Here is a 27,161-nt window from a genome sequence, read left to right as displayed (position 1 = left end):
ATATGGCGCCCAACGCAGCACTCATAAACTGCCATCCATTAATGGATCAGTCTGTGTGCGTTCAATTAGATAAACACACACACACGAAAGGGTCTCTCCCATCTCCCTCAATCGCCTCGTTCCTCTCCCCTTCCCCTCCCCAGTCGTGTCCGGTACAGGTGATGACATTCTCGGAATGACCAGTTCAATCAACTTGTCACTTTCTTCCCAAGACACAATCTATTGACATTGACTGGACAGTCTTCCTCCCCCCTTCCCCTTTCAATTTCCCTGTTTCAAAAAAAAAATCAAATTAGATTCACATAGCTGGCCCAAAACTTTTTGTCTGGACTGGTCTAGTACATGGCAGCGATTTTTTGGTCTGTTTTAAATGTGTTAACATTTAGCGTTGATGTCACATTGTTGTAAGATGAATTTCATTTAAACAAGAAAAATGGATTTGGTAAACATAGATCTAATGGCGGAGTCATAGTCGGAGATTTCTGAGGCCGTTCTTTGTTTACATTTTCTTGAGAACCAGTTGTTAAAATAATGTGAATGTTTCATTTAAACCCTTGTCGTGGATAATCTAATTCTGTTTATTTAGCAGTAACGGATGAGCGCGATCTCTCTGTGTCATGTGCAGTATGATGAGTGGACGCTAGTTCTTCTGTTCGAGAGCGAATGTGTAGGCCTATATTATGTGAGAAGCCAAGAGATCGAGACTCAGGTGAGTCTGTGATACTTTTGGTCTTCAGTTCTCATCTCTGTCGTACTGCCCAATTTCTATGTAACTCTTCTATTGATTTTATGAAGTTCTGGTAATTGTGACTGACCAATAGTTAACAAGAAAGAGTTGTGGCCAGCACATTGCTGCACATGGCTCTCTACTCGGTACGCCACTGGGCCAGCACAATGACAAAATGAATTTACGTAGTTTAATATTTACACGTAGCAAGCCGAGTGGATAAAATATTCAACATTGTCGTTCAAGCTTACAACATTGAAGCGCTCTGCCAGCTCTGGTGGAGGCTATCAACTTTAATATAGTTTTACTCAGTTGTCAATCTTTCTGTAGTCATGTACAAAGTAGACATGTTATCCATGCTTGCAGTAGATACTTATGAAACAAACAAGTACAAATACTCCTTCTCTCCTATTGCCATTAGAACATGGAATGGGTTGCTTGAATCAGCCAAGAAAACCAATGAGTCACTGGCTAATATGCATGACTATATTGACACAGGGACACGCGTAGGACGTAACTGTCTTCTCTTACGTCTATAAGATAAAGAAGAGTATTTCGTTGATGATGCTGTTGTATGGTTTTCAAACTTCAACAGCCAACAGGACAGCTAGCAGAAGAGTCAACAAAGTTCAACTAAACATTGTTCCGTCCTAGAGCTTGCTCGACCAAACACTATGGCAAGATCGAAAGGGAAAGCGGAAGTTCTTTAAAAGCACACAAAAAAAAACGTATTTGCATTAATTCGCTGGAAACTCAAAGAAATGTGAAATATTACTTAACAGTACAAGGTTAAAACGTTAAAATATTTTAAAATATGTTTTAAATATGCATTTATGTTATGGGAGTGAAAATACGTTTTTTTTTTGTCCTTGTATTAAAACCTTACATCTAAGTTTTATTGTGTCTTCTATTTAATCTATGCATAGAAACATTGCAGTCCACTCGTAATCCTAACACAACTTCTTGGTTTGTTGCGAACTATAGTTCCATGAGTAGAAATGTCCACAACTACATGACACGTACCTGTTTGTGTTCTATTGCAGAAGTCAGTGAGGAAGTGTGTCTAACATGTCTCCTTGCAAGTGCAGGCAACTCCTATTTACGATTCTCGTGTCCATTTTGATTGTCGTTACAGGTTAGTAGCGATTGGTTTACAAGTGTTGATATAAATGCCCTTTGAAATACTCCAGCTACATGTTAGAGAACGATTTATAAGTTGTTTTCCTTGAGTTACGGACTCGAATTTATGAATTAGAAAAAAAAAAAGGGAAAGAAACGTTCAAACTTTTGATTTTCATCTCCAGGTCAACAAGAGTGTGACGTCCAGCTTCCTGATTTGATTCACGTGAAGGAGACAGACCCAGCAGGTCAGTGGTCAGTTCATTTTTACAAAGCTTTACCAACTCTGTCTGTCTGGTACAAATTATAAACATACTATTTCTCCAACTCCCCATTCTCGGATCAAGTAGAAACTTTTTACAATTTCAAACAAAACATGAATCAGTAAAAAAAACAAACAATTATTTAATAAAATATAGGTATTTAAAAGTATTTTTTTATATTTTGCTTGTCATTATTGTAATTAAGATAAATTAATAAATCTCTGGCTAATAGATCAAATCCTCAACATGTGTACACAGAATGACAGCAGGAATCAATCAAATCAAGTGCCACTAGTATATGTATATACCATATACGTACATATACAGTCTGGCTAGAGACTAGATTAGTGTCTTAAACTAAGACACTTTGTTTCTGTCCTCTGATTGTATTTTCTTTAAGACCTAATGTAATCTAGTCATAATAGGATGTCTGCCCTATGCAGAAGTTTTCGGAGGTTCCTACCATCTTAGATCGCTGGGAGTATAACAACATATAACGCTCTTTTGAGAGGGGGGTCACTTATACAATTTTGAGAAACATGGTCAAGGAATAAGCATATATAAAACAGCTTAGAACTTTGGTCACTGTTATGTTCCTTGCTTTTATTTTCTTTAACCATTTTCTGCTAGAGGACGGTGTGGGCAGTGTAGAAGCATTAATTATCATTGGACAAAAATCAAAGAACCAGCTGCGTTGGTCGGAAACTAATCCGCATGGGGTACGTGGGAAGCGTAGTGTAGAGGCTAAGCACGCTTGAACTTGGCTACCTATGAAGGGGTCTCAAGGTTCGACACCCGACTCGAGCAGAGTTGTGTTTACTGAGCGCCTAAAGGCAGCACGGAAAACCTTCTCCCAGATCCCGCCCCCCACTGGTCTACAAATAAGATTGGACCAAAGCGCTCTGAGCATGCTATAAGCATGAAAGTAGCGCTATAAAAAAGCCAAAATTTATTTTAAATTTATTTACGACCGCATGCTTACGATCTTTTTTGACGAGCTTAACGGAGGACAGCGTAACAGAGATTCCCCCGGTAAGCGATATAGATATCAATTCATGCGCCATTTTGCCCTCACTGGCATAGAGGAAAGTATATGCCAGCAGATGAAAGAGTTGGAGAGCTCTGATCACTTACGTTGTTGAGTGCTGTGTGACGACCAAAGTTCTCCAAGCCTCCAGCCAAAAGTTATTATCAATAAAGTATCATCGTTCACAAATCAAGATCAAACTGTTTATGACATTAAGATCACAATCTAGATCACAACAAGCAAAATACAAAAAAAAGATTACAAAGACAGTTTGTGTGGAAACACAAACTCAAAATCGGCCCCCGAAGTGGTCCACCCAGGCAGGCTTCGATATTTTCAGAAAGAAAATCCAAATGAAATTATATCAAAGACAAATGAGAGATAAGAATGGAGAAAGAAGGTTGACAGATCTTGTGTAGTGCCCCAACGGTACAGCAGATCAAAGGATAGGTGCAAGTGAATGCAAAGTTAGATGTGAACCTGGCCTAACTAGTTCCCCTTTCAGACCTTGTGGTCTATAGGGCAGATGATGTAAAGTTCATCTGTTTTTGTGGCCTACGGTTAACGAGGGTGTCATGTAGCCAGCACAACGAACAACAGCCTTTACTTTTCCCCAACTAATATCAGGTACCCATTGGAGCTGGGTGGACTCAGAGGCGCCTAAGGATTCCGAAGTTGAAAATCCCTGTCTTCACCAGGATTCGAACCCGGGGCCCCCGGTTCAGAAGCCAAGTGCTTTACCGCTCAGCTACCGCGCCTCTCCTGGCCTAACTGAAGTCTTATAATTGATGTAATTGTTTTGAAAAGGCCCAATCTCTTATTCGAATGCTCAAAAAAAAATAAAAAAATTTCGCAATTAAAAAAAATATTAACGAAAATGACATTTACAAGATTACTATTCGTTTTAATTTAGGTCTAAATTATAATGCATACTAATTAGCTTTTTCTCTTTAAAAAACTGCTTGCATGACTGATTTTAAAAATTAGATTTTTCGCTTTCAGAAAAAAAAAAAGTAGCCGTTGCATCAGAACTTTGAATGGTTTAAAATATTGTGATGTCGGATTTTCAATATCTTTTCTAGTTTACGAGATCTAAACGGGACGGACGGACAGACGGACAGACATTTCGCACAAAACTAATAGCGTCTTTTCCCCTTTCGGGGGCCGCTAATAAAAAAATGAAAACAAAACAAAACAAAACAAAGCTTATCTAAGAGAAAGAACTCCTCATTTACAGCTATATTACTCGATAAAGTTGAAGTTATTTACCTTATTCGATGTCAAACGAAAAAAAAATAAATTACCAGTAATTAATTGACTAATTGGTTAACTGTTTAAATTGATTCCTGTTTTTGCTAAATAATTGTTTAAAGTTTCAACTTGAGAATCTGTGAAGGAGAAATAATGGGTTCAGTTGTCTAAAGGGACGAAACCCTACTTATTTAGTTGTATCTGTAAACACTGTAGGATTTATTTCCCTTGTTGGTATACTAGTAATTAATTGTCTAATTTTTAAATTTTATTTATTGATTCATGCCTTCTTTATGTCAATGAACAATTCTGCAAAGTTTCATCTTGATTGATCCCAGTATGGGTGTAGGAGAAATAACATGTACACATGGACAGACAGAGTGAGTTGATATGGCTTTTAAAAATCTGGAAAAACTTTTTACCTGTTTAGATTTCAAGATAACACTGTTAAGGAATGAAGATCCAACTATTCAGAAGTCAAATGGTACCGTTTATGAATCAAAATCACATTGTTTAGAAATCAAAATCATACTGTTTAGAAATTAAGTGCATCCTGTTTAAGAATTAAAATCACACTGTTTAGGACACAGGATCACACTGTTTAGGACACAGGATCACACTGTTTAGGACACAGGATCACACTGTTTAGGAATCAAGATGTTTAAGTTTTGATACAAAACATACTCAATGCATTATTGTATTGTTCTGTATTCTACCCAGGCACAGAAGTACTAACAGTTAAAGCTTCTCTTGGGACAGTCTGGACATACAGCCTGGAGTCTCCTCAGCACAGTGCACTCAAAGGCTATTTTAATTTTACGCCAAGCGACAACAAGCTGACCTTCATTCTCAGGCTGACCCGACCCCTTGACCTGGAAGCAATCAAGAGGTCATTGGTATGTTCTGCTTTAAAACTGGGCAACTATTACCTACACTTACATATTTACAAATATATGAAGAGAGAGAGAGAGAGAGAGAGAGAGAGAGAGAGAGATTTATGGCCCCAAACTTTTTCTAGATCCTTTGATTGACCTTGAGCTTTAGTTTTCTTATGATTAACTACACATATTTACAGATATAAAAGTTAGTGCAACAGGAAATTAAGTCATCAGATTTCGTTGATTGTTTAATGTCACTCGTGCTTCATTCAACGAAGTGTTTAGTTAAACGATCACTCCCTGTCATAAGTAAACCATGATGAGTAAAGAAATCTAACTTGTTATCCGCTTGAGAAGGTGGGTTGAACCGAGACCATTTGTTGCGACGTCGCAACCTGTGGGCAGTGGAAACCAATAGGTCGTTGCGACTTAGCGTGGCATGTCAGTGTTGAGGTCTACTGTAACTATTGGTCTATGTTGACGAGTCCTGGACGAGTATCATATCAAGGCCCTGCATATTCGTATGATGACAAAAATATATCTTTCGCGGACCCCCCCCCCCTCAGTGAGGAGCTAAGGGCAGTTGCCTCTCTCGCTACCTTTAAAGACCGCCACTGGTGGGCCAATCTTTTCCATCCACAAAATTCTCCAATAAATATGGACAATGCTCCGGAGATAGACCCTAGATTCAAGTTGTTATACCCAGGAGCCACATCTCAGCCAACCAACCAATGTCATACACAGGAGTCACATCTCAGCTAACCAACCAATGTCATACCCAGGAGTCACATCTCAGCCAACCAACCAATGTCATACCCAGCATCCACATCTCAGCCAACCAACCAATGTCATACCCAGGATCCACATCTCAGCCAACCAACCAATGTTATACCCAGGAGTCACATCTCAGCCAACCAACCAATGTCATACCCAGGAGTCACATCTCAGCCAACCAACCAATGTCATACCCAGGAGTCACATCTCAGCCAACCAACCAATGTCATACCGAGGATCCACATCTCAGCCAACCAACCAATGTCATACCCAGGAGTCACATCTCAGCCAACCAACCAATGTCATACCCAGGAGTCACATCTCAGCCAACCAACCAATGTCATACCCAGTATCCAAATCTCAGCCAACCAACCAATGTCATACCCAGCATCCACATCTCAGCCAACCAACCAATGTCATACCCAGGATCCACATCTCAGCCAACCAACCAATGTCATACCCAGGAGTCACATCTCAGCCAACCAACCAATGTCATACCCAGTATCCAAATCTCAGCCAACCAACCAATGTCATACCCAGCATCCACATCTCAGCCAACCAACCAATGTCATACCCAGGATCCACATCTCAGCCAACCAACCAATGTTATACCCAGGAGTCACATCTCAGCCAACCAACCAATGTCATACCCAGGAGTCACATCTCAGCCAACCAACCAATGTCATGCCCAGGATCCACATCTCAGCCAACCAACCAATGTCATACCCAGGAGTCACATCTCAGCCAACCAACCAATGTCATACCCAGGATCCACATCTCAGCCAACCAACCAATGTCATACCCAGGAGTCACATCTCAGCCAACCAACCAATGTCATACCCAGGAGCCACATCTCAGCCAACCAACCAATGTCATACCCAGGAGCCACATCTCAGCCAACCAACCAATGTCATACCCAGGAGCCACATCTCAGCCAACCAACCAATGTCATACCCAGGAGTCACATCTCAGCCAACCAACCAATGTCATACCCAGGAGTCACATCTCAGCCAACCAACCAATGTCATACCCAGGAGTCACATCTCAGCCAACCAACCAATGTCATACCCAGGAGTCACATCTCAGCCAACCAACCAATGTCATACCCAGGAGTCACATCTCAGCCAACCAACCAATGTCATACCCAGGAGTCACATCTCAGCCAACCAACCAATGTCATACCCAGGAGTCACATCTCAGCCAACCAACCAATGTCATACCCAGGAGTCACATCTCAGCCAACCAACCAATGTCATACCCAGGAGTCACATCTCAGCCAACCAACCAATGTCATACCCAGGAGTCACATCTCAGCCAACCAACCAATGTCATACCCAGCATCCACATCTCAGCCAACCAACCAATGTCATACCCAGGAGTCACATCTCAGCCAACCAACCAATGTCATACCCAGGATCCACATCTCAGCCAACCAACCAATGTCATACCCAGGAGTCACATCTCAGCCAACCAACCAATGTCATACCCAGGAGTCACATCTCAGCCAACCAACCAATGTCATACCCAGGAGTCACATCTCAGCCAACCAACCAATGTCATACCCAGTATCCACATCTCAGCCAACCAACCAATGTCATACCCAGCATCCACATCTCAGCCAACCAACCAATGTCATACCCAGGATCCACATCTTAGCCAACCAACCAATGTTATACCCAGGAGTCACATCTCAGCCAACCAACCAATGTCATACCCAGGAGTCACATCTCAGCCAACCAACCAATGTCATACCCAGGATCCACATCTCAGCCAACCAACCAATGTCATACCCAGGATCCACATCTCAGCCAACCAACCAATGTTATACCCAGGATCCACATCTCAGCCAACCAACCAATGTCATACCCAGGAGTCACATCTCAGCCAACCAACCAATGTCATACCCAGGAGCCACATCTCAGCCAACCAACCAATGTCATACCCAGGAGCCACATCTCAGCCAACCAACCAATGTCATACCCAGGAGCCACATCTCAGCCAACCAACCAATGTCATACCCAGGAGTCACATCTCAGCCAACCAACCAATGTCATACCCAGGAGTCACATCTCAGCCAACCAACCAATGTCATACCCAGGAGTCACATCTCAGCCAACCAACCAATGTCATACCCAGCATCCACATCTCAGCCAACCAACCAATGTCATACCCAGGAGTCACATCTCAGCCAACCAACCAATGTCATACCCAGGAGTCACATCTCAGCCAACCAACCAATGTCATACCCAGGAGTCACATCTCAGCCAACCAACCAATGTCATACCCAGGAGTCACATCTCAGCCAACCAACCAATGTCATACCCAGGAGTCACATCTCAGCCAACCAACCAATGTCATACCCAGGAGTCACATCTCAGCCAACCAACCAATGTCATACCCAGGAGTCACATCTCAGCCAACCAACCAATGTCATACCCAGGAGTCACATCTCAGCCAACCAACCAATGTCATACCCAGGAGTCACATCTCAGCCAACCAACCAATGTCATACCCAGCATCCACATCTCAGCCAACCAACCAATGTCATACCCAGGAGTCACATCTCAGCCAACCAACCAATGTTATACCCAGGAGTCACATCTCAGCCAACCAACCAATGTCATACCCAGGAGTCACATCTCAGCCAACCAACCAATGTCATACCCAGGATCCACATCTCAGCCAACCAACCAATGTCATACCCAGGAGTCACATCTCAGCCAACCAACCAATGTCATACCCAGGAGTCACATCTCAGCCAACCAACCAATGTCATACCCAGCATCCACATCTCAGCCAACCAACCAATGTCATACCCAGGAGTCACATCTCGGCCAACCAACCAATGTCATACCCAGCATCCACATCTCAGCCAACCAACCAATGTCATACCCAGCATCCACATCTCAGCCAACCAACCAATGTCATACCCAGGATCCACATCTCAGCCAACCAACCAATGTTATACCCAGGAGTCACATCTCAGCCAACCAACCAATGTCATACCCAGGAGTCACATCTCAGCCAACCAACCAATGTCATACCCAGGATCCACATCTCAGCCAACCAACCAATGTCATACCCAGGATCCACATCTCAGCCAACCAACCAATGTCATACCCAGGATCCACATCTCAGCCAACCAACCAATGTCATACCCAGGATCCACATCTCAGCCAACCAACCAATGTCATACCCAGGATCCACATCTCAGCCAACCAACCAATGTCATATCCTATATCCACTTCTTTTTTGATGCCACATCCATCCAATGTCAAATGTTCCCAGATACAGAGACTTCTTTAAAAGTACATTAAAGTTCAAACGTTGTTTTATCACAGTACAATAAAGACAGACACAACAAAAAATAGCGGCTTTAGAAAAAAAACTGTTTCTAGTTGTCTTTTACGACATACATGTGAGAGACAGCAATAGATTATATTGTGGCAGATTCCATGACCACTTTACATCGAAGCTAATTTTGTATTCAACATACAAGCCAATGAGTCAGAGCTTAAAACAAAGACATTGAGAGAGACGACGCTTCATTGGGATTACTACTATCATTCAGTCAGACATTGCACTACAGATTGCAACAAACAGTTTGTATATGTTTGTATATGTCTGTGTGTAATTGTTTCTGATTGGATGTGTGTAACTACATTGTTTGAATTCAGCCTTTAATATTTTTTCCCTTTTCACAGAAAGTCAACCTGGATGTCCTCCTGTTCTCACTGTACTGTCACTCGGGAAAGCTAAGCAGTATGGTAATATACATTGATAGTACATTGAACTCTGTAACTATAGAGCCGCATAATTTTGCTTCTGCACTTTATTTGATTGATCCTCACCCCCTCCAGCCTAACCCCTAACCCTAACTTTCTATAACACTTTTTAAAAATAATTATATATAATGTATCCTGCAGAAGTATATAGTGCCACTAGGTGTCGCTGCAGTGAACGAGTTCCCGCCAACTTTCAATACTTCCAGAATCAGCCTTGAAGTAAATGAGGCAAGTCTTTTTTCTTACATTCTGTTATCACTAAAACGTATAGAAGAGAACTACTTACAAGATCAAAGACACAGTCTCAAAGTCTAAGGTCCTTGATTTTGTGTGATGTGATCACTTCTCCTCAGTGTGAAGCCGCTAGAAGAAGTAGCTCTCCCAGAAATATTCCATTGTACCACGTCAATTTGTTGAACCAGCTTTTCTTAGAGCGACACTTTCTGGGTGTTTCATTTATGGTTACTTAGGGACTTATTAGCCGGAGTTGTACCCCCTTATAATTCTTGACATGAATCTAGACATAAATTTAGACTCTATACTCTATAGCATGTCAATAAGTGATCTATTTTTTTTTATTTCTTTCCTTGTATCGTTTCTAGTCTAGTATTTACGAAAATACTAAATGATATTTTGATATTAAGAAAAAAAAATGAGGTTTACATTTTTAAATATTACTTTTTTTTCTGCTGTACTTTTGATAAAACTCGTCGTCTGCTCATCGCATTGAAACAGACAACTCCGATTGGTCGAAACTTGCTGTCCTTGGTTGATTGGTCACATGATGATGACGTTAACTTCTCAGAACGAGAGATTTACGACTTTACACTATCAGCCAATCAATCGGACTCACGGGTAAGTCTTCTATCCAGCATGACTCACGGGTAAGTCTTCTATCCAGCCTGACTCACGGGTAAGTCTTCTATCCAGCATGACTCACGGGTAAGTCTTCTATCCAGCCTGACTCACGGGTAAGTCTTCTATCCAGCCTGACTCACAGAATACTGGGGAATTCGCTCTAGACTGTTGCTTTTTAGTCTTAATGGTCCCAGGTCTGAACCCTGGCAGCCGCCATTCCCCGCCGTCCCGTAGGAGGTTTGGGCTAGGATGTAATCATCCTCAAATAGGACGAACACCGGTCATATGTTATGCACACATACATTTAACAAACTTATAAAAAAAAATTGTGTGTTTTTTTAAGGCTTACGCATTTCGTTGGATTAATATAGTGGATCAATTTAAATAGATATTCTCATTGCTAAGCAGCCCGTTCCATGCTCTAATAGGATTTGTATGAATTTGTCTTAACATGTTGAAACTTTGCACGCGATCCTTTGGTGTGCTGTATTCATCACTGCATATTTTAGAATGTAATGTTTCCATGTGCTCTTACTGCATATTTTAGAATGTAATGTTTCCATGTGCTCTTACTGCATATTTTAGAATGTAATGTTTCCATCTGCTCTCACTGTATATTTTAAAATGTAGTGTTTCCATCTGCTCTCACTGTATATTTTAAAATGTAGTGTTTCCATACGTCCTCACTGTATATTTTAAAATGTAGTGTTTCCATACGTCCTCACTGTATATTTTAAAATGTAGTGTTTCCATACGTCCTCACTGTATATTTTAAAATGTGGTGATTCTGTCCTCCTATAGACAAACGCCCTGAACTGGATACACATATCCAACGCCTACGACGGAGTACTCACTCTGAAAAGGTCTTTGGACTACGAGAGTCTACCTGAGAATAAAAAGTATTTGACCACAGGGGTCACTGTCAAGGTCAGCTCGTATTAGTTCTAAAAAACGTGTACATATTTATTTATTTAAGAAAACACAAATTTGGGCTTATCATGCTGAAATATATACGTTTTAATCTCAGTGAAAAGAAGACAAATAAAGTCACGCCTATGTTTTAATCTCAGTGAAAAGAAGACAAATAGATTCACGCCTATGGTAACGAACAAATTCAGCACTTGACTATACACGTGCACAGACCCTTTTCTTAATGACTGTGCCCGTGTGTCTGCTGAAAAACCTGCATTCTGCATTCTGACAGTTGGGAAAGTCTAGCTACCCCCCCCCCATCGCCTAGTTCTTTTACTTCGTGGGGCGAGCATTTTCGCCTTCAGGTGGCGAATTTTCAATTTTCTCTGTCCTGATCTTCCCATATTACCCAGTCTTCCTAAAAGCCATCAAATGATACTTCTGTCTTCCTAAAAGCCATCAAATGATACTTCTGTCTTCCTAAAAGCCATCAAATGATACTTCTGTCTTCCTAAAAGCCATCAAATGATACTTCTGTCTTCCTAAAAGCCATCAAATGATACTTCTGTCTTCCCAAATGCCATCAAATGATACTTCTGTCTTCCTAAAAGCCATCAAATGATACTTCTGTCTTCCCAAAAGCCCTCAAGTGATACTTCTGTCTTCCTAAAAGCCATCAAATGATACTTCTGTCTTCCCAAAAGCCATCAAATGATACTTATGTCTTCCTAAAAGCCCTCAAGTGATACTACTGTCTTCCTAAAAGCCCTCAAGTGATACTTCTGTCTTCCTAAAAGCCATCAAATGATACTTCTGTCTTCCCAAATGCCATCAAATGATACTTCTGTCTTCCTAAATGCCATCAAATGATACTTCTGTCTTCCTAAAAGCCATCAAATGATACTTCTGTCTTCCCAAAAGCCATCAAATGATACTTATGTCTTCCTAAAAGCCCTCAAGTGATGCTACTGTCTTCCTAAAAGCCCTCAAGTGATACTTCTGTCTTCCTAAAAGCCATCAAATGATACTTCTGTCTTCCCAAATGCCATCAAATGATACTTCTGTCTTCCCAAATGCCATCAAATGATACTTCTGTCTTCCCAAATGCCATCAAATGATACTTCTGTCTTCCTAAATGCCATCAAATGATACTTCTGTCTTCCTAAAAGCCATCAAATGATACTTCTGTCTTCCCAAAAGCCATCAAATGATACTTCTGTTTGATGAAATAAATGCACGCATTGTTTACAGATTTAACTCTTTGGATTGTTTTGAATGAGTTTAAAGGGGATCAAGTTAACTTTTCTTCTTACCTCCTTATTACCTTTTTTTTTTTGTTTGTCTCCCTTTTTGCTTCTTCTGACTATAGGCATGTTTCGTTCCGCCCCCTCCTTCTCTAAATGATGCGTCTTAATACATTGCGTGACCTAAAGATCACCCACATTTGGAGTGGGCACCGTCTGGGTTGTGGTGGCAGTAGAGAGGAGAGGCAGGTTTCATTCAGTAGACTAGGCTCTACCTTTTTCACTTATTAAAACAATTATTCCTTTTTTTTCACAACTTCACCATGAATTGAACACAGTGGCTTCGTTGAATCGTATAATGAAAACAACATATCTCTAACAGCGACACTTTGAGCTTGGTCGAAACGTATCTCTACCAAACTGTCAAAGAGATGGTACAAGTGTACTCTGTTACAATGTTGATTAGAAACGAGAAAGATCGATACAGGCTCAGGACGTTATAGTCATGTCTTGAGTAGAAATGTCTGTCGCAAACTAAAGTTCTTACAAAAAAAATTTGTGAAAACAAAAAACTCAGAACTCAGAAATGGCCCCCGAATGTGAACATTCTATTTAAAATTTAAGCTAGCTTGTATAATAGAAAACACTTAATTTAGTAATAATAAGGCTAGTCTTCGAGTCTGAAGATTAGTGAGGAATGCAGTATTTCCCGTGGCTGCGCAGTCCCAGCTGTGACCTACATATTTTGCCTCATCCAGGGCAAGCACAACCATTGTCCGCAGGCGGTCGATTTAGATTTTTTTTTCGCAGTCTACGTTTGTCCTCGGCAGCAGATTTTCTTTTGGTCTCAAATGTGTATCCCGCGGCCTTCATAAGTGACCTCCAGCTGTCTCGTTCTGAGGCCGCATGCAACCAGGTGCTCTCTTCTATGTCAGCCAAGGAAAGTTGACGCCTAAGCTGGTCTTTGAAGCGTTTCGGTGGGGCGCCTCTGTTACGTCGACCACCTTATAGTAATTCTAATATTTAATATTTTTATAGCAAAAGTTTAGAAAGAAAAATAATTTATGCTATATAATTATTCATATACATTTTTCTTAACAATCAGCTCCCTGTTGTTTTTTTTTTTACTTTTAATAGTGAATAGTTCTAAAAAATGTTGTATTTTTTAATGAAAAAACTGCTTGCATAGTTAATTTTAAAAGTTAAACTTTCGCTTTCAGAAAAGAAACTAGTAGCCTTTGCATAAAAACTTGAAAGATCTAAAATATCATGATATCGTATTTTCAATATATTTTCTAGTTCTTATAGATCTAAACGCGACAGACGGACGGACAGACCACACAAAACTACTAGCGGCCTTTCCGTTCGTTCACAGACCTCGAGCAGACTCAGACTTATATTGAAGTAAATATATTCTAATATATTTGCATTCTACCATTTTGAAAACTCCCTCCTTTATATTTTTACTCTGACAGGATATTGGGGGTTTGACCGGCACGGCAATCGTAACTTTGTATGTCCTTGACGAAGATGACCTGCCACCGGTCTTTCACTTTCCTGGATGTATGCCGCCATGTTCAGCCTCCTACAGTGCAGACGTTTCAGGCAATACCACAGTGAGTCGTGTTTGGTATTATATGATGTGGCATGTTGAAAATAGGTCCTTCATCAGTCCCATAGTCTGTTGGGTCACCACACATGATCTTTCGAACTTCTCTCTCCATTCCTCTCTGTCATTTGCAAGAATTATATTTGATTGACAGGCTCGCCCATTCCATAATGTTGTCTTCCCGTAGCTTCTTTTGTCTGACTTTCCTTCTTATCTCTGGTTGTACTGTCCCCTGTAGGAAGGTCTTTGTAAGCACTGAGGATCTTGTGATATGGTCGTACAGTCTTAGCTTGCATTCTTTGACAATGTTCAGAAGGTCTCTGTGGACCACAAATATTGACTAAACATTTGTTACAAAAGGTGTCTAAAAAGATTCAGAGTGCGTTAAGTATTTGTTTTTTATTATTCAGAATATGACACCCAAAAAAAACTTATCACCAGATTGTTTTTACATAACTTTTTGTTGTCTAAGGTCCGGTAAAAGAATTATCTTTTAAATCACTTCTTCTTTTTCTGCCACAATGTCAGCAGTAGTAATAGAACATATTGGTTTTAGTTATAACTTCTGTGGTCTATAGCCACTGTGTTGTTTAATTATTTAAAACTATTCCCTAAGTTATTTGTTGTTTTTTTTTTGTTAATGTTGTATCTCTGTTTTCTAGTTTTTGGAGCAGACGATCCGTCACGATGTTTCTCAGTCTTCACCGTGATTCAAACACAAGTTCTATCATAACAAAAATACAAGCTTGATACCATTTTTTTTTTCACCTTTTGTTTGGTCCAGGGAGGGAACTGACAACAGTTCAGGGGAAAAGTAATTTATGGATTCTGTGCCTTTGTCATTCTAAAGTGCGTTCATGTTTATTCTCTATCAGTTAGAAACGTAACTGTTTCTTATTACAGAAGAAGGAACACATTCGTTGTGTCCACCGACTTTCATAATCAACAATAAAAATATCAAGATTTATGTCTAAACAAAATATATAAATTAGAGAGATTCGTGATTAATTCGAGAGAGATTTATGTGAGTGATTCGCAAAAGATTCGTTGAGGATGGAAAAAAGTTTAGAATGTAAAAGGATGGTCAAACGATAGACACTCTGATTTAATTCATTTTAGGGAGTTCTGACAGACGTAGCACCAGGTCCAATTAAAGCAACAGATGGAGATGCACTGAACTATAACATCACTTACAGTATCAGCCAAGGTTAGAACACAAAGACAGACAGACAGACAGACAGACAGATAGATAGATAGAGTGCCATTAGAGAATGAAATGGGTTGCCTGAATCAGCCAGGAAAACCAACGACTTAGCAGAGTTTAAGTCATTGATCAACATGCATGACTAGATGACACATGAAATGCGTATGACGTAATTATCTTTCTTTTTTTAAAGTAACGTCTGTAATATATAAGATAAGATAAGATGGAACTTTCAAATACCTAACTCTTGATTCTCATTTAGGTCCAGAAAACTTCATCGAATTTTTCCGTATTAACCCAACCTCCGGGGAAGTAGCAATCCTTCAAGAACTAGAACAAACTGGTTTGATGGTCATCTTACTTCTAATTGAGGTAAGCACAACACACACACACACACATAAGTTTGAACTCCGTCCAATCAAATGTAAGTTGACTTTTTGGGTCTTTCTATTTATAGTCTTAAGCCAATAATTAAATATGCAGTTCAATCATATGAAAGAGATTTCTTCAAAGGTCTGCTTAAGCGATAATTCTGTGGACAGCCGCTTCCCATCAGTTTAAGTCGAGAAATCTCAGAGGTATAATAGAATTGCCAAATGCCTAGATCGAGATGTGCATTTGGTCTTAGAAGCTAATCAGTAGCATAATAGTAAAGCTACCCAACAGGGGATGATACCAGTCAATAGCTCCCCCTTTCAGACCGTGGTGTATACAAAATGTAAGAAGTGTGGATTTACTTTGTAATTCAAAAGGTATTTGACACAATAAGCCAATATTTAGCTCTGTAAAATCACATTTCTAATCTCTCTCTCTCTCTCTCTCTCTCTCTCTTGTTGCAGAAAAAAAATGTTTATCTTTTTGTTGGCAGCTGTGATCTTTTCATTGAGCGTCTTGGACATTATTTATAATGAAAAGGTTATCGTGACTCTAGGGTAGATGATGTAACGGTAATCTGTTTCTGTGGCCCCGGTTAGCGAGGGTGTTATGTGGCCAGCACAACGACCGACCTCCTTTACTTTCACTTACTAATGTAGGTACCCATTGCGGCTGGGTGGCTACAGAGGCGCTCAAGGATCCTGCAATAAAGATCCCAGTCTTCACCAGTAGGCCTATTCGAACCAGGACCTCGGTTTTAGTCTGTAATAGCTTCCTATAATGAAAGGCGCTTTACCGCTCAGCCACCGCACCTCCACCAGTCTATATACCATTAAAAAATTGTTGGAATAAACTTTATGTGTGTAATGCTCCACATGTCTAGCCACATATTAATGAGATCGTACTAAAACCTTTTTATTCAGCTTAAACTCGATTTATCAAATTTTGCATAATTAATTTTGAATAACTTTCTGACTCGATTGAATGACCTCCGTATGATACAACTAACTATGTTGTAAAATGTAACCGATACACAAGTTCAACGTGACCTTCTGAATGTTTCCCCAGGCACGTGAGGTGTCGCCACTGAAGAGGTCATCCAAGGTCACACTGCTAGTTACAGTTCGGGATGGGCTGATGGCACACCGCGCCGGCTATCTCTTGGTTATTGTCATCGTCATTGCGATTATTCTCTTCATCGCTGTCATCGCCCTGACCACTGGCTGCCTTGTCTGGAGGATGAAGTACAAGTCTCAGGTCCACTCAGTGGTCATGCAGGAGATCAGCCAAGGTAAGATGTCAACTTTTATTAAAGGTAGTACACCGATATTCATAAAGAGTGTTCCAGGGGTGGCAGAGGGCTTGGCTCTTCTTTTTTTTTTTGTCAGTTCGCTTTTGGCTGGTAATGGCTTATGAGTATTCCATATGTTCAGCTGCAAACTGGGCTTCTTATCGTAGCTATTGGCTGTATGTATTGCCGTAGCTTTCTCATTAGGCACTTTCCTTCTGCTAAAGATGTTTTTTTTTTTAGCCTGCAGTTAATTTTTCACCATATCTCACAGCTCGAGATTGATGCCGTTGGATTCGCTATGATCCTCTGTCATTAACTCGAGTCTCTATAAAGGCAGAGTCTATGTTACGAAACTCTCGAGTCTCTATAAAGGCAGAGTCTATGTTACGAAGCTCTCGAGGACATTTTGGTGGTGTCGTTAAAAGTCCCTAATAGCTAAAGAGGTGACAAAGTGAAGAATTAAAGAAATAATCTTAATGGTTAATACCTTGCAACATTATGCCCAAGAATTAGATTGGAATCCACGCCCCTCAAGAAGTTAACTGTTAATACCTAGTTCAAAGTAATTTAGCAACTCTCCTTTTTTCAAGTCGTACCTCCTTTTTTTTGTTGTAAATGCTTTAAAAAAAACTAATTACGGTAATATTCACACAGATGTTTCTTTCATTGTTCCCTCCTACCCCACCCTTATTTTCCAAACCGGTCCAGATAAGTGATATGATGATACTCACTAGTAGGCTACAGCGCAGACTGTGACGTTGGGCTCCAGGATCCGTGCAGGAGAGAGACAGACAAAGTCCATCGTAGCCAAGTATTAATGTCTCAGGAATTACTATATTCTAGTTGTGGAATCACATGGGTTAAAGAGAACACTTTATAATATTGTTGTAAATCTAAGGCAGGCAACTCAACGAAGTTCTACAGTAAATAAATAAGGGTGTTTATTTACCAGGACAAACACATTACAGCCTTTGCTTTCCAAGAGTCTTGTCACTAATTCTACCAGTCCTTTTACCAGCAACCTGAATACGGACCAACGACAGCCTTCCCCGCTTCGCTCGATGTCCCTACTACAGCCTTCAGGCAGCACCAAAGACGGCTCCTTAGATTCCAAACATTCAGACTCTCCTCATAGGTTGATACCCTCTTCTCTTTTCAATTCCAGCGTCTTTCTGTTCTGGTTCAATAGTGCGATTGTATGCACCACAAGCACTGGTGCAAAGCAGGGTTACAACAATATTATTATTAGTATTTTTTTTACATATTATAGTCCCTACTGTCGTATGAAACGTAGGCCAACTTGATATATTAATAAACATCTTACTTTTTTAAAAATTATGTTCAATGTTGGTGGTTAACGCCTAGGTCTAGATCAGTCTATCAATTTCAAATACAAAGTTGTGCCCAGAGTCAGAGATAATAATGGACTTCATTCACCAATCGTAAACAAACAACATTTAGCCACGTGATAATATTGATAAAACAATGAAAAAAAACTGTCACGTGACAGCCTGTGTGTATTACGTAATTTGTATAGAAGAGAGAGAGAACCTCGTGGCTAAATGTTGTCTGTTTACCATTGGTGAATGAGGTCCATTGATATAATTATTGACTATTGTGTTGTATATCGTCATCTCTGATATTAGCTTTATACATTATATTAGTCGAAGTAGTGAGAACGACTCTAGCCATCAAGAACTGGTATCAAGTTCTTGACAGAAAACACAAACTCTCTTTTATAATCTTGTAATAAAAAAACAACTTCGAATGGATGGTTTTGAGGTCATACGAGGTGAATGTGTGGGCATTGCATCGAATTGGTTTCAAAATCAACCACCGCTAGAAAAAACAAACTAACATATAACTTCAAATGGATGGTTTTGAGGTCATACGATGTGAGTGTGTGGGCATTGCATCGTATTGGTTTCAAAATCATCCACCGCTTGAATCCGCTCTCAGAATAATTTAAATCGACACTCGATGAATCTCCAAGAAAACATTAAAAATCTATATTTTATTTTGTCCTTGACAAAATTGTTTAGTATAGGGATCGAACCCAGGACTTGTGTGTCATTAGCGAGACAACCAGTCATTCTAATATGTGCAGCATTTTATTTTTTAAAAATAAAAGATTCCGTCTTTTACTATACCTAGATCGGCATGTGCCTAAAATGTTGGTTCTAGAATCTTCTATATATATAATTCTCTTCTTCCCTCAACAGTTTAAACAAGAAGTAAAGGAAAGATCACTCTCTTATTTCTGCTGATAGTCCACGAAAAAAACAAGAAGGGGGGGGGGGGAGAACACGTGGGTATTCACACGTCGCTACCGATGGCTGCGCGCTGGACTGTCAAACCCTGCCCGCTCCCATCCCCCTTCGTCTTACGGGAGGTTTGGACTAAAAAGTAAACTATCTTCAACTCTGAAGGAACATTCGAAACATGTAAAACATTTTACAAACACTAAATAGCAGGACTTAAGCATTGTGGGGCCCTATTCGAAACGGATTTCGCGGGGCCACGTTTGGGTAGGGAAGCGGACAATAAGGACATTTAAAAATTGCGGTGTATGCTACGCCGCCGGTCGACTAGTCTATTATATTTCTTTTCTTTTCTGAAACAGATCTCAAATCTGAGTTAACATTGACACAGATACTCCCCCCCCCCCCCCAAATCAGAAAAAGCTAGAAGCACGAATAGCGCTAAACAAAAGCAGTTGATACAAATATTTCTAATCGCACAAATTTATTATTGTTAGTCCATGGAACTATACTAACTAGATCTATTACAAATTTAATGACATGACTGGATCCAAACTAATTGATACAATAACACTTAATAGAAGCTTTTTTAAAAAGTATTAGGTATGTTTTTCTTGTTTTTAATCTGTTTGACATTTAGACTCTGTGATCCGAGCAAACCCCTTTAACGGAGGACACTTGAACGACCACGTGACAGCCAAGAGAGATAATGACTTGCAGCTGGACCAAACAGAGCCACTCAAAAGTATGGAGATTCCAACAACCGAAACAAACCTCAGAGGTGTACGTTCTGACCACAACATTGCAAAGTATTTTTTTTTAAAGAAAATATTTTTAAAAAAATTAAACAATTCAGCTTATACTACCATCCCAGTCAAGTACAATTTCTTTTCCTTGTTCGAGATACCAAAGGTGTGGGAGAAATAACGTGTACAAACGTTTTAACCAGACAGACAGACAGAGTGAGTTGATAAAAACTTTGTTTTAAAAAATGTATTTAGAATGCTGCTTCAAATCTTAGCATGACTGTTGTGCCGCAATAAATGTGGCTAATGGGAAACCACAAGAGACAGTTCACATCCACATTCTCTGTTGTTTGTAGCACTTTCAAACGTATGTTTGTTGTTTGTAGCAGTTTCAATCGTATGTTTGTTGTTTCCTTGATATGTGTCTCTCCCTGGGCTGGATTTAGACTTAATAAGGCCCTAACAATTTTTTTTGATGGGGGCCCCTTGTTATCAACAAAATGCATTTTTTTATGGGGGCCCCTTTGTTATCAACAAAAGGCAATTTTTTATGGGGGCCCCTTGTTGTCAACAAAATGCAATTGTTTCAAAATGATAACAACTGTCCATGGAAAGATTTAGGAGGGGGCTACCAAGTGGGGGCCCTAATCCAAAGCTTATGTTGCCTTTAGGTAAATCCAGCACTGGTCTTCCCGTCATTTCTTAGCATTTTTCTTTTCCTTTTTTCCCGGCTATGTCCCCTGTAGGAAGTTGTTTTTACAAAGCTTATATCAACTCACACTGTCAGGCTGGTAAAAAGTTTGTACACGTTATTTCTACCACACCCAATCTCGGATCAAGTTGAAATTTAACACAATTATTTCTTTTACCTGACCACAAAAGAATCAATTTAATAAAAATAACTAATTAGCTAACTATTGGGAATGAAATTGTAATTAATTGAAGTGGCGGTATAAGCTGAATTAGTCCCCTTTATTGGTCGTCGTATGATTCTTAATGAAAACGACGGGAAAAATTGAACGAGTCTATAGAAACAATAGATAACTAAACAATCTTCGATGTTCAGAAGCTCTCCAATAGCAGAGTGGTTACCGTGTTGGCTAGAGAAGGCTTGAGCTATGAGCTAGGGTTCAGTTCGTATGAGCTCCCCATTTTTTGTTTTGTTTTTATAAATGTTTTTTTTATTGTTGGTCTAGAACTATTGCAAACTTAATTACACGACTTCTCCAAAATTAATTGATACAAGTACGCTTAATATAAGCTTTGATTTTTAAAAAGTATTTTTTATAATTTTCTTGCTTTTTAAAATCTTGTTTGGTTTTGTCCTGACGTCCCATGTACAAACCTGTGTCGATATTCTTGATGTAGTAGTGAAAGATGACGAATGTGGTGTTGAAGAATGACAGTCTAACTGGTGAATAGAAATGTAACCAGGCACAATGTATTTCAGGACTCCATTGATGTCAATTTCAACCAGACGAGTGATTTCTTGCCAAATGTTGAACAGCTGGAAACTGAGTACGCAGAGGTGGACATTGACAACACATCACAATGTAGGTCACTTTCATTCACTTTGGTTTATACTACTAGCTGTTACCCACTGGCTACCACAGGCCTTTTTATGTTAGCATTTCTAAACTCTTTTAAATTGATTTCTTAAGATACTTGACTCCACGTGAAATTTGAACCTGATAATATAAGGAGATAATTTTCATTGGTCCTATCAAATGGAAATTCAGTTTGACTACAATTGACCACCTCTACTGTAACAATAACAATAGAGATGCAATTACGAACAACGATTCCATGATGTGAAAGCGGAAATCTATAAAAAAAATATTTTTCCGATCAGTAAATCTGTTTTGTGGGACATTCAAAGTTTTAAAACTCATTTGGTCTAAATGTTTGTAATCCAGGACTTGATATTAAATGTATTCCTTGAGTCTATACAGAAATAGATGAATGAGATATGTTTTTAAATACTTCACTCTAAACCAGATGAAGTTTTTAAATTGTAATCAATATATAGTCAGTCTAATAGATTTATTACAGCTAGAGTACGTCCGTTTTTATTTGTTAATTTGTCTAATTATAAAATGGTATTTTTTTGTGTGTCATAAATTGCAATATGCTATATGAAATAACGGTTGAATATATTTTTCCAATCAGGGCAGAGGATATCTACTCATGCTCATAATTCTTACGACAAAGGTCATAATGATCTAGCACCACCACCTGCTCAATATGTGGACAACCTTGGTTACGAGCTGCCTCGGAGTTCTCACCGCCCTAGAACGAACTTTGACCCTGAGGGCCGTACGCTTGCTGGGGGATACACATGCAGACCCCTTCCCGTACCCACTGACACCCTGGACGACGAGAACCCGTACGCCACCGTTCACAAGATGAGGTCCTTTTTCAGGAGCGGCTTGGATGACCCCGAGGGTGCGATCGTCAGCAAATTCAAATCGCCTCTCGTTTCGAATGCCGTCAGCATTGACGTCTTTGACGCCACGAGAGACTATCAGGAGCTGGAGGTTTACTTCGGTTCCTACACAGGCACCAGCAGCAGCGGAGAGATGGATAGGTCAGTGGACGTGCAGGATCTGAGCCTTGACCCTCGGGACAATCTCTATTGGACTGTTGTCACAGCTCAGGACGATGATAATCTACCCGAGAGATTCCCAGACAGCTATGTCTAATTAAAAAATAAACATGAATCCCTCCACCATTTTCAAATCAAATATGAACGTTTTCGTTTTAAAGCTAGTTTTTACTAAGTGGAACCCCCTGTAAGAATGTTGTGACCTCTGTTAACAAGCTCATCCTTGGAAGCGTAAAACGTATTAAGGACACCTTTGATGCGACCATAGAGAGAAATAATTATAGAGGAAAAAACTGGGCGAATCATTTTTGAACATAAGTTTTAACCAAGACAACCTCAGGAATCTGGAACTCCCATCGTAGCAGAAGTTTAAACCCAGAAAATTACTTTTTAATCCATTTTAACATTTAACTAAGTTTAAGCCCAGACCTTTGAATTCAGATGGAACGAAAACTTAAGTTCATAATCATATATCCTATCATTACAATTATTGGCCTCCATAATTGTATTGTTATTTACTCTGACCTTAATGTAATCAATTAGAAACGTAAATTTGGCATTTAACAATTCGGTATCAGGCTTAGATAAATGATCGCTTTGACCTCCATATAAGTTCTTAATACCTGGCCACTAGTTTTTCCCTAATTGAGATGTTCGTATAATTGTAATAAATTAACAATATGTGTGACTCTTGAATGGTTTGCTCTAATTGCATGCATAAATATCTATACAACGGATGTAACATTATGATGCCGAAGTATACTAAAATAATCGTATCCATGTTTGCTATCATACTGGTGTACCAGCCAATAGGGGGCGATACATCATTACTGAAAACATATCTTTATTGGAGATTTTCATACAAGGCGGGAAAAAAACTATAAAGAGCTAGCTTTTTGGTGCATCCGGTGTACAAAATAAAGGGAGTGTTGATAAGCTAGGCTTTTTTTTTGAAGGTAAATAATAATTTGTATGCACTTATAAGCACTGCACAGTTTCTAAGCTTTTCCTTTTGTATCCCCCACCACCACCACCAAATAAAATTCACTATAAAGAAAGTACCTTCAGTCTTAAGACTTAAAGCTTTTTTCAAAAACAAATCAAGACCAACTGATACGCATGGAAATATTGTTGACAATTTCGCTCAATTCTTTTTAAAACAGTTGGCAACGGTGAAGCTCAGTTTTGTGTCCTTGACCTTGTTTAGTTTCTCGTCCAAATGTCCCACTTCAAGATCAGTATTTGTAGACATAATATATGTGTGAACTGTGCTGATTTACTGAACACTGGTAAATAGAGGAAGCTTGGAGTAGATCAATCTTAAGTAAATCAATGTGAAGATTAGTTCTTCGATGTAAAGCTAATATGTGTTAAGATTAGTTCTTTAATTTAAAATTTTAATTTTTCTTCAATATAAAGATTTGTTATTCAGTGTAAAGCTAATATAGGTTAAGATTAGCTCTTCAATGTAAAAGTAATCGATACTAAAATTAGCTCTTCAATGTAATGCTAGTTAGTGTAACGAGCCTAACGACTAGCTCTTCAATAGAAAGTATAAAAATGTTAAATCATTTGAAATTAGACAATTTAGATAGAACAATTAGAGATGCTGAATGTGGTACGTATTAAAATATCAATCCTCCTCTTCGTTATGTGCTCTTTGTAAGCTTTTGACAATTTTCTGCTGGTAAATGTTCATCATTACAGAAGCTGTTATTTGTGTGTTTGTAATGATATTGTATCTGCAGTATGAACCAATGCTTACCTACTCAGCATAGTACTACTAAAGTGTTCAGTATTGGTCATCGCGCTTACTGATACAAGAATGGACAAGATTTATCCATCAGTTACACAGTGAAGGTCTGTAACACAGTAACGTTTTTTTAACACGATGAAGCTATTCTGAAAGTCTGTAACATTACATTGTCCAGAAGTTCGACAAAGACAGTTTGCTTTTACAAGCTTAAACAAATCCGTCATATTGCTATGGATAACGCCCAGAAAGTGTTCCTTTCCTGTTTTGTAACCCCTCAACTCAAGAAAACAAAGAAACTAGAACAGATGCAAAAATCTGGACGTGAGATTTATAACAATTATTCACATATGATATTCATATTACTATAATGACATGAACAAATAAACACAGATACACTTTAGGACAGAAGACTAAAATAAAGTCAAGCAACAATAAGATATCAAAGTTATAAATATAATAAACGTAATAAGATACTCAGAAAGACACAAATATAAAAACATATTTCTTATTCTATATGCTAGGTCATATTCATTAGAGTACTCTTTCTTTCTAACTGCCATTACAACATGGAATCAGGCAAACCGATGACTTAGCAGAATTAAAGTTTCTAATGAAAATGCCTGAGTATAAGAGTAACGTATGGATACAGTAGAAGTAATTATCATCTTTTTGAATGAACGTCTTTAATTTATAAGATAAAATATTAAATCTATTATTTCTTTGTTATCGTCATTCTTGGACAAAAAAAAATTTCTCTTCGACTCAAAGAAAAATGAGCATCGGTCTTAAATTTAGTTTAGGAAATGTATACAAGACGTTCGGAACAGTAAGCAATAGCCTTAACTCGTCAACAGACTGCACAGTGTGAGACTGGTTTAGTTTTAAGCCAAGCCATTTATCTTTAATAACATTGCGATAAACTCAATTTTAAAATAAGATATTCTTTTAAAATCCTTTAAAAAAAAACACAAAGCGTATAAAAAGGAAAGAACGGCTCATTTACAACAATATACCTCAATACTGTAAAATTTATTCTTATTTATATATCAAAATTAATAAATTAACAGTAACTATTTTACTGTTATTGATTCGTGTTTTGTTAGGAAAAATGAAATAATTATGCAAATTTCAACTTCATCAGAAAATAGTAAATGTTCATTTAGAAGTGTACAGAATCTGTACGAGACAGAGTTAATATGGAGGTTTCTGAAAATGTTCTATGCTTTCTGAAAATGTCCTAACCTTCTAAAAATGTTCTAAGCTTTCTGAAAATGTTCTGAGCTTTCTGAAAATGTCCTAGGCTTTCTGAAAATGTTCTAAGCTTTCTAAAAATGTTCTAAGCTTTCTGAAAATGTCCTAAGCTTTCTAAAAATGTCCTAAGCTTGGCTTGTGTTGTTCTATCTGGTCTTTATAAAAAAAAAAGATCTGAAGAGGTCTGAGTTTTGAATATATAAACCGCAAGGAAATGTATGACTATGAATGAAAATTGTCTATTGAGAGAGCTTATAAGAATGTGAACCAAATATAACAAGTAATTTTTTTTCTTATTTATTAATTCCTACCTTATGATTCACTACCCCATCTAAAGGATAGTATTATACATTTACATGGGTCTGGCCATAATGGGATATGATATTCAATAATGAGAAAATACAATATCTTATATAACACAGACGTTACTTCAAACAAGAAGACGATTACGTCCTACGCGTCATACATTTAGTCATGCATATTAACCAATGACCTAAATTCTGCTAAGTCACTGGTTTTCCTGGCTAGCTCAGGCAACCCATTCCATGCTCTAACAGCACAAGTAAGAAGAAGCATTGTACAATCTGTCCTAGCATATGTTTCCTTTGAGTCTCATAGAAATAACACTAGGCTTTAACCCTATCTGATATAAACGTTTCGCATGTAAATTATGAGTGAGTCTAGTGTGAATGCATATTTTTGGTTTTCTATAGTTATAATGTTTTGTTAGGTGTAATGCACAAATTGTAAGACAGATTTCATTACGAATAATAAAGATTATTATTATTATTATTAAATAATTTTTGTTTATGAAATCACAAATTAATGAAATGATCTTTCTGAAATGTTAATAAAATGTGTTGAGTCTATGTTTGAAATATCCGCTCGATATCTGATCTTCTTATCTTAAAAAATACAGACGTTACTTTTAAAAAGAAGATGTCCAACGTCCAAGGTCAATTTAGTATAAGATAATATAAGACTTAAACTCTGCCAAGTCGTTTGTTTTTCTGTCTGATTCAGGCAACCCATTCCATGCTTTAATAAAACTAGGGAAGAAGGAGTATTTGTACACATTTGTCCTATCATATGGAACAAGAAATGTGTTTTTATGATAATGAAAAGTAATTAAAAACAAAAGATTCCATTTTTTTAAAAACTATGACGATAGTGAGCTAATAGTAAGAATTAAAAATGTGAACGAAATTTAAAGCACCAAATTCTG

The 27,161-nt window shown here is 38.6% G+C and overlaps 1 protein-coding gene across 1 annotated transcript; it reads left to right on the top strand.

The window, feature by feature from the left end:
* The first annotated feature begins 339 nt into the window (after window positions 1-339).
* LOC106078585 (uncharacterized) lies at window positions 340-24,566 on the top strand. Its single transcript, XM_056018620.1, has 15 exons — window positions 340-709; window positions 1,771-1,862; window positions 2,032-2,094; window positions 5,108-5,283; window positions 9,744-9,806; window positions 9,966-10,052; window positions 10,560-10,679; window positions 11,484-11,609; window positions 14,314-14,454; window positions 15,567-15,654; window positions 15,914-16,023; window positions 17,095-17,317; window positions 20,219-20,361; window positions 21,775-21,877; window positions 22,494-24,566. Exons 2-15 carry the CDS (start codon window positions 1,796-1,798, stop codon window positions 23,024-23,026), a joined length of 2,043 nt encoding a protein of 680 aa, XP_055874595.1. The 5' UTR covers window positions 340-709; window positions 1,771-1,795; the 3' UTR covers window positions 23,027-24,566.
* Window positions 24,567-27,161: the final 2,595 nt, after the last annotated feature.

Source organism: Biomphalaria glabrata, chromosome 2 (genome assembly GCF_947242115.1).
Source record: "Biomphalaria glabrata chromosome 2, xgBioGlab47.1, whole genome shotgun sequence".
Lineage (NCBI taxonomy): Eukaryota > Metazoa > Mollusca > Gastropoda > Planorbidae > Biomphalaria > Biomphalaria glabrata.
Note: the sequence above shows the minus strand (reverse complement) of the source record. Positions and strands in the feature narration are given on the sequence as shown.

What these genes read in the sequence shown, in the direction of transcription:
- LOC106078585 (XM_056018620.1), top strand. Translation starts at nt 1,796, where the DNA reads ATGTCTCCTTGCAAGTGCAGGCAACTCCTATTTACGATTCTCGTGTCC. An exon ending in CATGCAGGAGATCAGCCAAG is followed by an intron (nt 17,318 to 20,218) that starts GTAAGATGTCAA and finishes TTTGACATTTAG; the next exon opens with ACTCTGTGATCCGAGCAAAC. An exon ending in CATTGACAACACATCACAAT is followed by an intron (nt 21,878 to 22,493) that starts GTAGGTCACTTT and finishes TTTTCCAATCAG; the next exon opens with GGCAGAGGATATCTACTCAT.